The following is a 14,277-nucleotide window of genomic DNA, read 5'->3' as shown; positions in this document are numbered from 1 at the left end:
GTATGGAAAGGAAACAGTCCTCTGACAGCTGTATTCCTCAGGTTTTAACTCTAGTTTGGCAACAAAATTGCAACAAGAGAAGGCCAAAGGTCACCATGCAAATATTTGGAGTTTTCTTTATCATATTCTCTGGATGCAATTTCAGGTTGATACTTCTTCAAATTCAGCAAGGAAGGCAATGCAAAATGTTGTAAAAATGTCACCTCTTCATATTACTCATATGTTGGAGTGACCAAAATCAAACAAAACTAAACAACACACTGTGAAAGTAAACACACATACATTTTTTTGCAAAGCTGTAAGTGATAAGTGGGGAAAAGGGAATTTATTAAAGGAATCCCTTTATAAGGAGTAGTTTAGAACAAGTAAGTAACAATTTACTTTTAATTCAGTGCATTATCAGATTGTTCTTCATGGCATTCAGTGGTCCTGTGTCTAAACTCTTTTTGCCTCAGGTGAGGTTCTCATCAGTGAGAACAGTTGTGTTTCAGAGGGCTTGTGTAACTAGGCAAAGAGTTGATTTGACTGAAAATAATACAATTCCTTTTCATTATGCACAAATGTAGGTGTTTCAGTATAGTTACTTTGTTGGTCATTCATGCACAGGCATAAGTTCAGGAACCTCTGGAAATGCTTCCATTTAAACATACTTTTTCTTTCCCCCACCTTTCATGCAGACTTAGTGGTTGAGCCAAATAGCTATGAATCCTCAGGGGTTTAAAGGATTAAATGAGAACAATTGTTATGGTGCAAGAAGGGCTGAAAAGTCCTGGAAGTATGACAAGAGTGAGTTCTGAAGGACCTGGCTAGTGAACTACAGCCACCTGTGTTATGGACATAAATATAACTGGAGAGGCATACTGGTGGGCTGATGGCAATTTGTTTGCAGGGAAATTGGAGAAAAAAAAAGAGAGAGACCTAGTGATGACTGACCTGAACGTTTTCCACTGGGCTGTTTGGTGAAGCCAGTGGGAAGATGCTTTCTAGCTGATGGTTGCAAATTTGTTTCTCCCACCAGACAACAAGGTCAGCGCTGATTTTCATTCTGCCTTAGCTGGACTCTTGTTCTCCCACTAGTTCCTGTGAGTAACCTTTTCCTTCACATTTTTCTGTTTGTCTCAGGTACTGAAAGGTTCAGGCCAGAGGTTTTCCTGTGCTTTCCATAGCCACTGCCCAGTGCTGTCCTGAGAAGAAGCAGCGTCAGGAAGGCGGGTGCTGCCCTGAGGAGAAGTGGTGGGACGGCTGCTGCCCCTTGCCTACGGGGTGTCAGGGTGAGGCTCATCACAAGGCTTCCCTGTGCTGGCCGCCATGGAGACCCTGTCCCAGGACTCTCTGCTGGAGTGCCAGATTTGCTTCAACTACTACAGCCCCCGCCGGCGGCCCAAGCTGCTGGACTGCAAGCACACCTGCTGCTCGGTGTGCCTGCAGCAAATGAGGACCAGCCAGAAGGACCTGCGCTGCCCCTGGTGCCGCGGTATCACCAAGCTGCCTCCGGGGTACTCTGTGTCACAGCTGCCCGATGACCCCGAGGTGATCGCCGTCATCGCAATCCCCCACACCTCGGAGCACACCCCTGTCTTCATCAAACTCCCCAGCAATGGCTGCTACATGCTGCCCTTGCCTCTCTCCAAGGAGAGGGCGCTCCTGCCGGGAGACATTGGCTGCCGCCTCCTGCCTGGCAGCCAGCAGAAGTCCCTGACGGTGGTGACGATCCCCACAGAGCAGCAGCCGCTGCAGGGCGGCCTTTCTGCTGAGGTGGGAGCGGAGGAGCCGGACCGGAGAGGTGCTGTGAAAAGCTCCACCTGGTCTGGGGTGTGCACTGTGATCCTGGTGGCCTGCGTCCTGGTCTTTCTCCTGGGCATCGTCCTCCACAACATGTCGTGCATTTCCAAGCGCTTCACGGTGATCTCCTGCGGCTGAGGCGGGGAGGGGGCTGTGCTCCCCCGGGGGTTGGGTTGGGTTGGGTCGGTGGTGGTGGTGGTGGTGGTGTGGAGCGAGACAATTCACTGCAGCTTTCTCCAGTGACTGCAGGACACTGTGCACCGGGGCAGTGGTGTGCCAGCCCGGCTGCGGCTCCCGGCGGTGTGGCGTCAGGCCTCTCGGCAGCCTGCGGAGAAAATCATGTCCCGTGTCTGGTGGCAGTGGCACTGAGGAGGACTGCATGTGTCACCATAATCATTTATCAAAGGGACTGCAACTTTACAGTGATCTTTTTTATTGTGTTACGAGATTAAAGACCTCTGTGTAGCTGGTTATACTGTGAAGTATACAGTATGGGCTCTTCTTTAAACACAGTAGATTAAAATCAAAACTGCTCCATGTAGAATCAAATGAGAACCGGCGTGCAGCTGTATGAGAGGTGTTCAATACCAGACCACACGTGCATAATTTTTTAATGGGGGGAGGGAGGGAGACTTGTAAAACCAAGAAATCGTTATGCTGGTAAGACATTTTATATGTTTTAAACTGCACATTAATTAAACCAAGTTAGGGAGTTGTAAAATAGTTTTTAAAAGGAAGCATTTTACAAGCAATCATTTCCTTCCTTGGTGTCTGGTTTTTCGCCTCTCTGTTTTTCGCTATTGTTTTTCAAGTACAGGGAAGTGGCACTTCCAGCGTCTTTTATTTGAAGGGGCTTCCAAGAAGGGAAGCAAAGTGGGCTAGGAGGAACACCTAAAAATGCAGCCAAAACAGTTCCACCTACCTGGCTTCTTGCAAAGGATGGCTTTGCAGTGTAAACATTGGACATGGTGTTTTAATTCCAGTCTGGCAGACTTCCTGATGACCTGGTCTTCATAGCCATTAGTGAAGAAATGGATCATGAGAAGTCCTAGGACTCTTGAAATTATGTGATAGCATATTGTTCTTAATTTTCTAGAGGTTGGGTTTTATTAAATATTTTTAGAGAATTTAGACCTATTTTACCTCCCTCTTGCCCAGGAGATGCAACTGTGCACCTATGAATGGTGTGACAGACGAGTTCCTCTAAGGAAGCTTCACCATCCCAGCTAATGCAATCATCTAGTAATAGATAGTGATGAAGAGGTATCTGGGAGGAGAACTCAGACCAACCTAACCTTGTATGGGTGGGCTACCCCTCCTAAACTACTGTGGCTGTCCTGGTATCAGAATGTCTGGGTGAGCATAATGGAACCTATTCCCATATTTCAGTCTTATAAATGCTGATGTTCATAAGGACAGATTTGAAAAAAAAGAACCACAGGAAGTGTCTCCCTCCACCTGTGAGTGTCATGACACCCCTGTCATTTGCAGTTCACTTCTTGGGAAAAGGCAAATTCCTGAACATTCACTGCAGTAGCACCTTGCTTTAAGCAGTCCCACTAGCTTTAGTAGTACTTCTCATAAGTAAAATAGAGCTCAGTGTGAATTTGGGTATTGGCAAGTCTGAAAGCTAAATTTGTGTGAGATTTAGGGATTGGATCAAGGGGCACTCTGTAGAAGACAGAAAAATCTATTGATTTGCACTGCTGCTTTTTGCAAGTACAAAGCATAACCTTTGAAGTGTGTCCTCTTTTCACCTACCTACTGCTGTTTCTAATATTTAGAGTTTGCTCAAGGCCATATTATAACACAGTTTTGACTATGCAGTGCCCAAGTTTACCCCATAGACGTCCTTAGTTTTCTGGTTATGTCACAAAATGCAGTTGCTGGTTCACAGTAAACATTCTCAGCTAAGACTTCTGTCAGGATCATACCTCTAACTTCATGCTGGATTTCTTGCCTTCCCTGTTCCAAAACCACTGTTTTCTTCCTTGATTCCTGTTAACTGCTGAATAGAATATACGGTGCTTAGTTGTTACAGTGTGTGTTTGGTCATGTATGGAGAGGAACCACTGTGCTGATTTTTATCTGCTGTCATATGTATACGTAGCACCAAAAAAAAAAAAAAAAAGTTTTCAGATAACACATTCAATGCCTTTTTTGTGCAAGGCCCAGTTGCAGTATGCCTTGAACCTGGCTTGTGAGCATTGTAATTACATGGGCACCTCTCTGCAGCATGTTTCATTTGGTTGCAGTAGGGAACAGCAGGTATTCCCAAACGTGTCTTGTGAACATGCAAGTCTGTTGTTGCCAGTAGGTAGCCAGATTTCTACTGACATCCATGCTACGCTGCTTATTGTGTAAAGGAAAGCCAATTCACAAAAAAATCCTGCCTTTTATAAGACTCTGGAGGAAGTGACCAGATACGGGACTCGACCCTCTACTGCCTTACTCTGTTGCAATTGCTGGGTGTACCAGGAGCATATGGCATAGGTGAAAGATGCCCCCAGAACAGCGCTGATGTGTTTTGCACCAACTTCTGTATTTGGTTACGTGAATTGTCAGTGAATGCACAAAAATGCAAGGCAGTCAAAGAGCAGGTCCTGGCGATGCAGTGGTGGTAACGTTGCCTCCTTCCAGCCATACCTGCCTAACTGAAGCTCTTGAGGCCGAGGTTTGCAAAGAACGGCTGTCTTAAAAAACTACTCTCTTCATCCCTATATGGAAGGTGCAGAATGAAAGAGAAATCAGAAATTAGGTTAAAATACCACACTGCATAACACATTATACAACAGGCAGACCTGGAGTTTATCTGGTATTAATGACGTAAGTATTATATTAGCAGAATACCATCCTGTACTACGTAACACAGTGCATTGTTTCGTTAATACGAACTTCCTGTACTTCTTGTGCCTGCTGAAATGCATGTTTGACCTAATTTCTGATCCAGACATTTGCCTGCTTGCAGCCTTGTGTAAGAGCAATAAGTAAAACCTCAAGATTTTTGCCTGCGTGTATGCGCATGGTGTGTATGTTCATTCCTTTTTATAAATAGGAGTTCTGGAAAAGTTTTTGTTCTGGCTTTAGACTGTGACTATAATTTTAAATTTTCAGCTGCCATACATGTTAGATCACCTAGCTTTTTTGCTGACTTGTGTAGAAGTGAACTAAATAGTTTGTTGTAATGTACAGTATTAAAATGTTTCTCAGGTATGTCGATAGTCATACCACTTTAAAAATGCAGTGCAGTCTGTCCCATTCCTTGGTCCAATACCTGGCATTAAAAAGCGATACTGCTATCTTTTTTTTAATTATTATTATTATCTTTAAAAGGCAACCTTGTCTTTGTAATTTTTCCTCCGTGGAGAAACATATTTGGACTTGTGTCAGAATGATGAGATTCCAGGTTAACTATTGTTCTCTGGTGTCCAGTAAGAAATCACTGCCCAGTTCCACCAAAAAGAAGGATGGAAAATTACTGTGACACAGTACTGTTTAAGAAACCAAAACTTATTCTAAAATGTGCACCTGCATTTTTAGAGCAAATTACTCTGTATGAATGTGTATTTATTTGCTTGTTTAATGGGAAGGATGTGTGTGTTGGAGTCCAGTTTAAGTTTTTTTTCTTGGATGGTCCCAACATCCATTGTTGACTTGTGCTTTGCTGGCAAACAGATTTTAGGGTTCACTCAGTGAAATTTTGTTTAGTGAATTTTAAAAATTCAAAATATGCAATTTTGGTATGCAGGATTTTTTTAGGAAATTGTGTGTTCAGTGATTGTTCATGCTTAACCAAGATGTAAAGGAGCCTGTATGTTTTGTAAACATGGAGCAGTCATGAGTCCAAAGTTTCATCTTTATTAATGAAGCTCAATCTGAATAAAACATTAGCAAGAAAAGAATGATAGCAAGTGAATTATGGTACCTCTGTTATTTTGTCATCAAATGAAGACCACGGCAGGGAATTTGACAGAATTGCTCCTTATTTTACTAGGGGGTGGCTGAAATTCAACAGTCAGCATTTAAAGGCAAAGTATGAAGTATGGGTTGTCGTAAATAATAAAAGGCCATTCCTGTTTTGATTACGGTGGAATACAGAATTATAGCTGATGACTACTGAGCCACACAACTTTTCTTTTTCTGTTTTAATCAAATTCCTTAAAAATTTTAACTAAACATTTTGCTTATGGAAGTGAGGGTTTGTTGGCCTTGGCTTAAGCATGTATTGCGCAGACTAGTATGCTGCTTCCCCCTTCCCCTGTAGCCCCCCTTCCCAGTCACATTGTTGCTGGAGCCCTGGGCAGCCAGATTTTTTTAATAGTGCAAATGCTTTTCTGGATTAAAGAAGGCTGATGTTGCACTGGTTTTGTTACGTTCACAACAGGGCTAAACTGTAACCAAAATATTCATGCATGGTTTGAGCTCTTCTGTAGGTGTCCCAGTATCAAAAGCTCCAGGCACCAGTCTACTGCGTGAATTGAGCCAAACCTCTATTCACTTGACCTTTTCACAACAACGCCAGGTAGCAGAGGATGTTGCTTTCTTGCCCTCAGAGTGAGGCTGTACCCACTATATACAGCTAAGTGTGGAATTTGGCCTGCTGTCATGAGACACTTGCGTGAGTACCGGAGGAGACATTACATGTCAAGTGAACACCTTTCTAGTAAATGCTGGGGTTGAAATGCTTTGTTATCCCAACTGCACAGACAGCGTGGCTTGACATTTGTTTTTTTTCCAGACTTTTTCTATGGGTGGATGGAGGGGGAAGGAAGGGAGGGAAGAAAGTACCTGACAGCAAATGAATCCTAGCAGCATCTGGGAGGCTGTTGAAGGATCTGCTGGCCCTAAAGGCAAAGTTTTTTGTGCAAGAGTTTCAGTATGACAAGATTACCAGGAAATGCTGCAAAGGATTTAGAGTATGTTAGTGACCTTTCTGGTGCTGTACACTGTTCGTAGGCCTGACAGCTGGGCTTGTTGTGTTCTTTCTCTTTGTCACTTTACCTCTTGTGTGCTCGTGTCAACGAGCAAAGCTGCTTGCTTCAGCCTCAAGTTGAACAATTTTCAAGACGTTTCTTAAGTTGCCCTGAGCATCTCTAATGAAAAAAAAACTTTTTAAGTTCACTGAAATTTAATGCTTAATAAATGTTCAGAAAATGCATTTCCTTATGCTTAAATACATTTTTATTGTAGTTCTAAATATTTTCTATAGTTTTTTGTGCTAGTCATGTTCCTCAATATCAGGGCCAATTCAAGGGAAGAAAATAGCCAGAAGAAAAACATTTCCTCTCCATCCCACAGTCCCCTTCAGATCTACAGGAATCTGTTTTCATTCTCATCCATATTACTCTGAAGCACCTAAGTACAGGGATGAAATGGGGACTCAGGAGGCATGCATGGACCACCTGTACATATGAGCACAGGGGTGAGTTCCTGTGCTCGGGAAGGGCATGCACACAGCACATGCTCTCATGTAGTCGAGAGAGATCAATAAGATTGGTTAAAGAACCTCAGGGTCTTCTATCTCAAGAAAGTCATGTACTTTATGGTGCTGGGCTGATGAGGTGCTCAGATAGCTTGGTAACATGAAGCCTCAGTACACCTGTCTGGATTTTATGTGGGATGAGTTGCCATCCCCTCTGAGCTGTCTTCTACAAACTTATTCCTGTTGCTGTTGGATGGAATTTGCTGCTCCACAGTTGATATCTCTTCTGGAGTTCAGATGAGGAGCCACATATTCCTCTCTGCTTCCAGGCTGGGATATCCACCCAGAAGGGAAGAGCCAGATACCTAGGCTTTTAATTTATCAGGGGTTTGTAAGTCCAAACGGAGGTCTTTCATAAAACCATAGAATCAGCCAGGTTGGAAAGAACCTCTGAGATCATCAAGTCCAACCCTTGATCCACTGCTGCTGTGGTTACTAGACCATAGCACTAAGTGCTACATCCAGTCTCATCTTAAAAACCTCCAGCGATGGAGAATCCACCACCTCCCTGGGCAGCCCATTCCAATGCCCGATTACCCTCTCTGTAAAGAATTTCTTCCTAATATCCAACCTAAACCTCCCCTGGCAGAGCTTAAGACCATGCCCTCTTGTCTTACTGATAGCTGCCTGGGAAAGGAGACCAACCCTCACCTGGCTGCAACCTCCTTTCAGGTAGGTGGAGAGAGTGGTGAAGTCTCCCCTGAGCCTCCTCTTCTATTTAACTGCATAGAGCAGTCTTGAAAGCTTGAAGGCAACGTACAAACTTGGCCCAACTGGTTTGAAAGAGTGATGAAAGGGTGGAGAAGGAAAGGACACCTGAAAATGAGCAAATGATTAGACAGTACCCTGGAAATTCATATCTCCATGTGCAAAAACATCTACTGGGCATGTTTTGCAGTGGCCTGCATATGTCATGTCTGTCAAATTGTATCTCAGGAACGGCACTGAAACTCCAGATCTTGCTTTTCCTTCAACATCTTTGAGCTGGGAAGCAGCCTATTTCAAAAGTGCAGTTTTCCACCTCTCTGAAACACTTGATGGATGTGCAGAAATTTTTTAGGGTGCTGAATCATCACTGAAGCTCAAGACTTGGACAAAAGCTGAACTGGATTTCAGCAGGAAGAAGCTGGGGTAAAAGAGCAAAGTCTTGAATTCTTAGTGTGTGCAGGTATGTCACATTGTTTAAAATAAAAACTTGTTTTATTTGCATATTTGTTGATTGAACATACAAAAGCAGGTGGCTATCTCCCAGGACAAATAATGAAGTTGACAAAGTTGGTAATGCCAAACAGCTAAAGGCAGGACTTAGTGAACACATTAGATTCACTAATGGGTTTAAAGATTAGATTTAAAGAAGCTGAAAACAAAGGAAGTGGCTGTTTGGTACAGTTACTACACTCAAAAGAAGTAGTAGGATTAGGTTGGGGTGGTTAGGGGGCTGTAGCTGTCTGGCTTGGTTTTGAAGGTTAAGTAAAAAAAACACAAACACACAACTGAGAAACCTGAGTGGTTTCAGGCTAGAGATTATTTACAATCCTATCTTGAGAGTTATGAGAAGATGAGTATGTTGTCACTGCACTCACTGCTCAGTTTGGGAAGCCCTAGAGTGCCTGCATGCACTGATTAGGTCGAATCTCTGGGGTTAGTATCTGCTTGAGAGAAATCTAAATCTGCCTCAGGATATGAAAAAAAAAATATTCTGCAAGATAGTTTGAATTCAGGTTGTCATTGTAAAGAGTGTGATCTCACTTCAAAGAATTTTGGAACAGTGGTGAATCTTATGGGACTTTCAAAGCAGTTTGTCATGTGGAAAACACATGGGACTGCCTACAAGCATAAGAGGGGGCTTAGTTCCCAAGTATGGCCAATTTGCTGATTGAATTGCAAATTAATAATTTCTTGCCTAATTTTTTTTGAATAATCATTGCAGATGTTTCTGGAAGATCTGCTTAAGGATTCTATTCAAAGACTTGGGACATGATTCAGAAAAATGTGCTACCTGAGAAAGCACTAAAGTAGTAAATCTAAGAAAGCCAAAGGGCTTCAGTCACAGATGATTAAATACTTTCTTTAACAGAGGTGGACTTTACATACAGGTGTTTGTTTCTTGATACTTGGCTAGTCTGCACAATTCTTACAGAACATCCGAAGTACAAAGCTTTGCTTTGGGGAAGGCTTTATGTTGAAATTTGAAGGTAAGTTGACGAGGAGAGGCCCTGTAATACACTAAGGCAGCTGTTTTCAAGCACATGAGTCTAGAAACTTGTAACTCCTGTTACAAGGAGTTACTTTCTATAACTCCTGGTTTTAATTGTTTTTTTGCAACATAACTGAGGATTCTTAACTTATGGTGAAAAAAAACCCACCAAACTTACTGTTTAAACCCACACTAAAACCCACCCTAGGAATCCAGAGAAATGACGGTTTAAAAAACTTAGGAGAAATAAAATGAATTCTAATCACTTCTTTTCTGTTGTGCTAAAATGCTGAGGGATTTGCTAAACCTACAGTTTGATAAAACTGAATCCCTGCTTAATGGTTGTATTTGCTACACCAGCTCACTGCAGTGGATACATTGCATGTTCTTTCCTTTCTGACCTCCCCTGGTTTAGAGAAGACAGGATTTGGACAGTTGTAGCTGGATTGAACAGCATGATAAGAGTTGTAAAATGTTACCAGCAAGGAGTGTGGTTTTGTGATAAACAAAGAATTGCAACACTGAATGTCTTTGGGCAGCCATCCAGGCAGAACCAGCATGCAGCAACTCCAGCAAACCTCTGGGATCGAGAGAAATACCAGGAGCAGTGCATAAATGAGAATATTTTTTTAATACCCTAGATACCCTAGATACTGTCTATGTTTGTTATTGCAGATGCTTGACATCCTTGGGTTGGGTTTCTTTCTTTTGTCCGTTATAATAACAAGCCTAAAAAGCACTTTGTTCTGTTTCCTTAGGAGTGTGCCATCTCCTGTTTCATCTTCAGCCCTTTGTTTGGCCATTCTGTTTCCCTGCAGATTTGCTAGGAGAAACTTACCTTTGTATGTATGAGTGACGGCAAAGTTCTACTGCATTTTCAGTGATGAAAATGGTAACAGTGTCTCCACAGAAATAGGAATATTTCCAGGGCTCCAGAGTCTTATTTGCAGTAGCCCTTTATCTGCTGTTATTATCATAGGTCCTCTCTAAATCAGTATTTTGGATTATTTTTTCTTTACTAGAACACAAATATTTTTTAAAAAAGCAGCAATAAAACAAGAGACAACAACTGAGAGACTACAAATTATTTGCGCAATCTAATTCATATGATAGGATCATTCATTAACAGCTTTTTTTTGTTTTGTTTTTGTTTTTTTTTTTGTTCAGTGTATCAGGGACATTAATTTTGTGATTCTACTTCCTTTGGTGAGGGAGGGAGATAAGGAAGAAGAAAATCCATATTTATGGCTTGGATTAGATCTGCTGAGTTTCAAAATGTATGTATGTGCTTCTGTTCTGTAATACCTCATGAACCTCCTAGCAGCTGAAAACTGCAATAGCTCCAAAATCTTAATGAAATGTCACGTGCTACCTATTAAGTTTAAAATGCCTGCTGAAATGTGCAGAGCCTGGTCTTTCTGGCTGTCGAGCACACAGAGCACTATATGTGGAATTAGTTGTGACTGTCAGTTCTCTGAGATCAAACTCGAGTCTTATGCCTCATTTAAAGCTGTTAGCAGACTTGGACTCTGAGGATCTCTGTCATATGTCCTATATGCAGTGGTAGCCCTCATTTTATAGATCTGAAGCAAGCAGCCTTTGATAAGGAGACATTTATGAATTTTGAGGGCAAATTATCCATCTCCTTAAGAGATTGTTAAATCCTTGATTTAGTAAGTGGCTCTGTTTTTGCCAAAGGAAAATGGAAATTTGATTAAATCGTCCCAGTACTGTCCACCTTTGCTTGGTGGCCTGAAAGGAGGAGGTGTCCTGGGATGAATGTTGAACCAGGTGATGGGATGTGACCCACCACAAATCTCTGTTGAAATAATGGTCCCATAAGAACTGACCACAAATACACTTCTTGCTGGAATGGTCTAACATGACATCTCTGGCTGGAGCACGGGGTCTTACGGTTCCTCTGTGACTTTTAAGGTTTAAAAGAAACATGGCACCCTTTCTGTAAGATTCCTTCAGCTTTCTGTGTTGTCACAAATGTAGAGCTGTCTTGGCCACCTGGTATGCTGCAACCTGGAGGACCTGCCCTTCTAGTCAGCTTCTGGTGAGAAAGGTGATCCCAAAGTAGGCTGTCTCGTGACAGGGCACTGTGTCTGATGCTGCATCTGTTGGTGTGCTGAGGGTTAATTGTGCTGCTCAGATGCTCTTTTGTGGTAGCCTCTAAAAAGTGTTTCTCATCCTCCCCCCTCCTCCCCCACCTTCATTTTGCTTATAATTGTTTTGGAAAAAACAAAAACAGGCACTAGGAAAAACAAAAAGAAGAGTAAAGCTGTTCTTCATTCAGGCCACGTTTATACCATCTGTTCTGTATCTATTTAAACTCTGTTGGGAAAAAGCAGAGGTGCCCCTGAATTTCAGCTATGCTCCAAATGAATCCCAATAGGCTTCCTGTTTGGGAGACTAAACCTTGCTAAGCAGAGGACCTCTGAGAAAAAAATTTTTAGAAGTCCTGCGAGTCAGCAGATGCGGTTGGTGGTTGCTGGAAAGAGCAGAGGGGAGCAGTGGCAGCCCTTACAGTGAGGCATCCTCCCTGCTGCAGTCCCCGCGGTTTGAGACCAGCAGGCTGGTGCAGCACAGGGCAGCAGTGGGAGGCAGGACTGGCTGTGTGCGCACTCTCTCTCTCTCTCAGACACACACACACACACAGACACACACGCACATTCTCTATTCTCTCGGGGTGCTGCTTGTCAGCTTCCCAACCTGTATTTTGAGCTACTTGCAGTTGGTATCCGTTTAAATTACTTCAGCTACAGTATCCCTGATGGCTTCAAAGGCATTGCAAGTGAGCTGTAACCTAAAGCACACCCAAAAAGCCCATCCCACAGGGCCTGTCTTTGCACTATCCCCATCAGCAAATGTTTCTGTATTACTAAGGGAGGTAGGGAGCAGTGAGGATGGTTGGATGGCTGGGGTTTGTTTTCTTTTTTTGGTGAAGGCAAATAAACTTTGACAGGTGTTAAAACAAAAAGGCAAAGGAAAAATACTGAACAATCTTTTGTCAGCTGAAGTGTCCTCAGCACAGCTTTGAAGTGAGAGCTAGTTCTCTGTCTCAGTGCCAGCTTTGAAGATGTGTGTGCATATTCATGCACTTAGTGTGCTAATTAAAACAGGAGCTGAATGAAGGCTTGTCTCTTATTTTAAGAATAGTTGTACCAGAATCTGGAAGGTTGAGTCGAGCCTCAGGCATGCAGGTATTACATGGCTCTCCCAGAGCTCTATCACTGTCTCTGCTTCTTGTTTTACACGGTTTTACACGGTCTCTTGCCTTCCCTAGGCTCCCTCCTCAGTCCTCGTTAATTATATTTTAGCTAAATAAGCAGGCTGGCAGCATTCAGTGGCTGTGAACGGAAGTCCTTGATGTGTTTTAGAAGCAAGAACACGTATAGCTTGGCTTTAGATTACTTCCCCCTTCTTTTCTTGTGAAGGGCTAACCAGCCTCTACAGATACAGAACCTGCTGGGCTACCATGTCAAAACCTTGCCAAATATTGACTCTATAAATGTGAAATCAAAGTGCTGTTGATAAACCTGAGTGTCTGGAGAAGCATTCTTTGCTTGCTATGTCTGTTCTAGTAGGCATCTCAAATATTGCTCAGTTTTTAACTGGTCCCTTCTCCCTACCACCCTTTCAATACATGGTATTTTTAGGTCAATCTCTGTAGTCTAGTCCTTTGTATAGGTGGTAGTGCCAGTTTAATGAGAACAGTTCAGACACATTTGCTATGATTAAAATTCTTAAAAATTGTTTTCAATAGACTAATGTGTGCTTTTTTTTTTAAATACAAGAAGTGAAGTTGGCTGGGGCATTCACTCTCTGGTTTCACTGAGAGCTTTAATAGAGTTGCACAGTAATTAAGAAAGACTGAGATCCTCTGCCAGGTTTCAGATGGGTGGAGGGGACATTCAAGTGGTCCATCTAAAAGCTGCTGTTACAAGCTTGTGAAAGAGGGGAAGAAAAATGAATGGTTCACAGTCCCCTTCTTGCCCTGGCCAACTTTATAAGTTTGGTACAACTTTGGTCTTGACTTGTGTGCGAATCTCTGTCCTTTGGGACAGTACATGTTGTGACATTGCCCTGTGAATGCTTTATGATGCCTGAGTGTCCATGTGCTCATGCACACTCACGCCTATGCTCATGTGTGTAGGTTTAGAGATGCACTCTTACCACCTTACCTTACATACATCCTTACAAATATGAAATTAATGGGCTACTGGTATTAACACATGTAAATTCAGTGACTTCAGAGGACCTCTAAGGAATTACAACACCCAGAATGAAGACGAATAGATATGAATAATTTTTTATGTTCAAGTGTGTGTATTATTCCAAGCAGAAGTGCAGCTCATTTTCTGCATAAATCTTCCATTTTTTAAGCCTGGTTTCCTATGGAAATGAGATGTGCACACACAGGTGCTGCATCTATGTGTCCCTTTCCACTGACCTTTCAAACCAAATTTAACAGAGCAATAGCCATCTAAAAGATAAATAATTTTCTGTTTTGATGATGTGTAGGTAGAAGAGTAGAGGGAAGAGTGAGACAGAGAGAGACGGATCCTGTCAATGCTGAACATAGGAAAAAGCTTCAATGTATATTTGAATCTTATCATTAATTAGAAAGACCACATGGGAGATACCCCCAAGTAAAAGACTCAAGCAGAAGAAAAACTGAACTTGGAACTTGCAGTGAACAGTGAGATGGCATGCACAGGAAATTAGATTTTATTTTTGCTCATTTTCACGTAATTCATTTTCTTTTGAAATACAACCTCTTCCAGAATTTTACACATATATTTCAGTC

General features: G+C 42.4%; 1 protein-coding gene across 9 annotated transcripts in view; it reads left to right on the top strand.

The window, feature by feature from the left end:
• Positions 1-5,698, top strand: part of RNF152 (ring finger protein 152) — a 46,429-nt gene extending 40,731 nt beyond the window's left edge. For 7 of the 9 annotated variants that reach the window (XM_027893570.1, XM_027893573.1, XM_027893574.1 and 4 more), the window contains one exon: positions 1,123-5,698. In XM_027893570.1, coding sequence (XP_027749371.1) covers positions 1,309-1,920 — 612 coding nt within the window. In that variant the 5' untranslated portion in view covers positions 1,123-1,308 and the 3' untranslated portion in view covers positions 1,921-5,698. Of the gene's footprint in view, positions 1-500; positions 1,027-1,122 lie in introns of those variants that run through there. The other 2 variants (XM_027893568.1, XM_027893567.1) reach the window with 2 other exon arrangements.
• Positions 5,699-14,277: the final 8,579 nt, after the last annotated feature.

Source organism: Empidonax traillii, unplaced genomic scaffold (genome assembly GCF_003031625.1).
Source record: "Empidonax traillii isolate 1590-97213 ecotype Southwest subspecies unplaced genomic scaffold, ASM303162v1 scaffold396:size1303734, whole genome shotgun sequence".
In the NCBI taxonomy this organism is placed as follows: Eukaryota; Metazoa; Chordata; class Aves; order Passeriformes; family Tyrannidae; genus Empidonax; species Empidonax traillii.
Note: the sequence above shows the minus strand (reverse complement) of the source record. Positions and strands in the feature narration are given on the sequence as shown.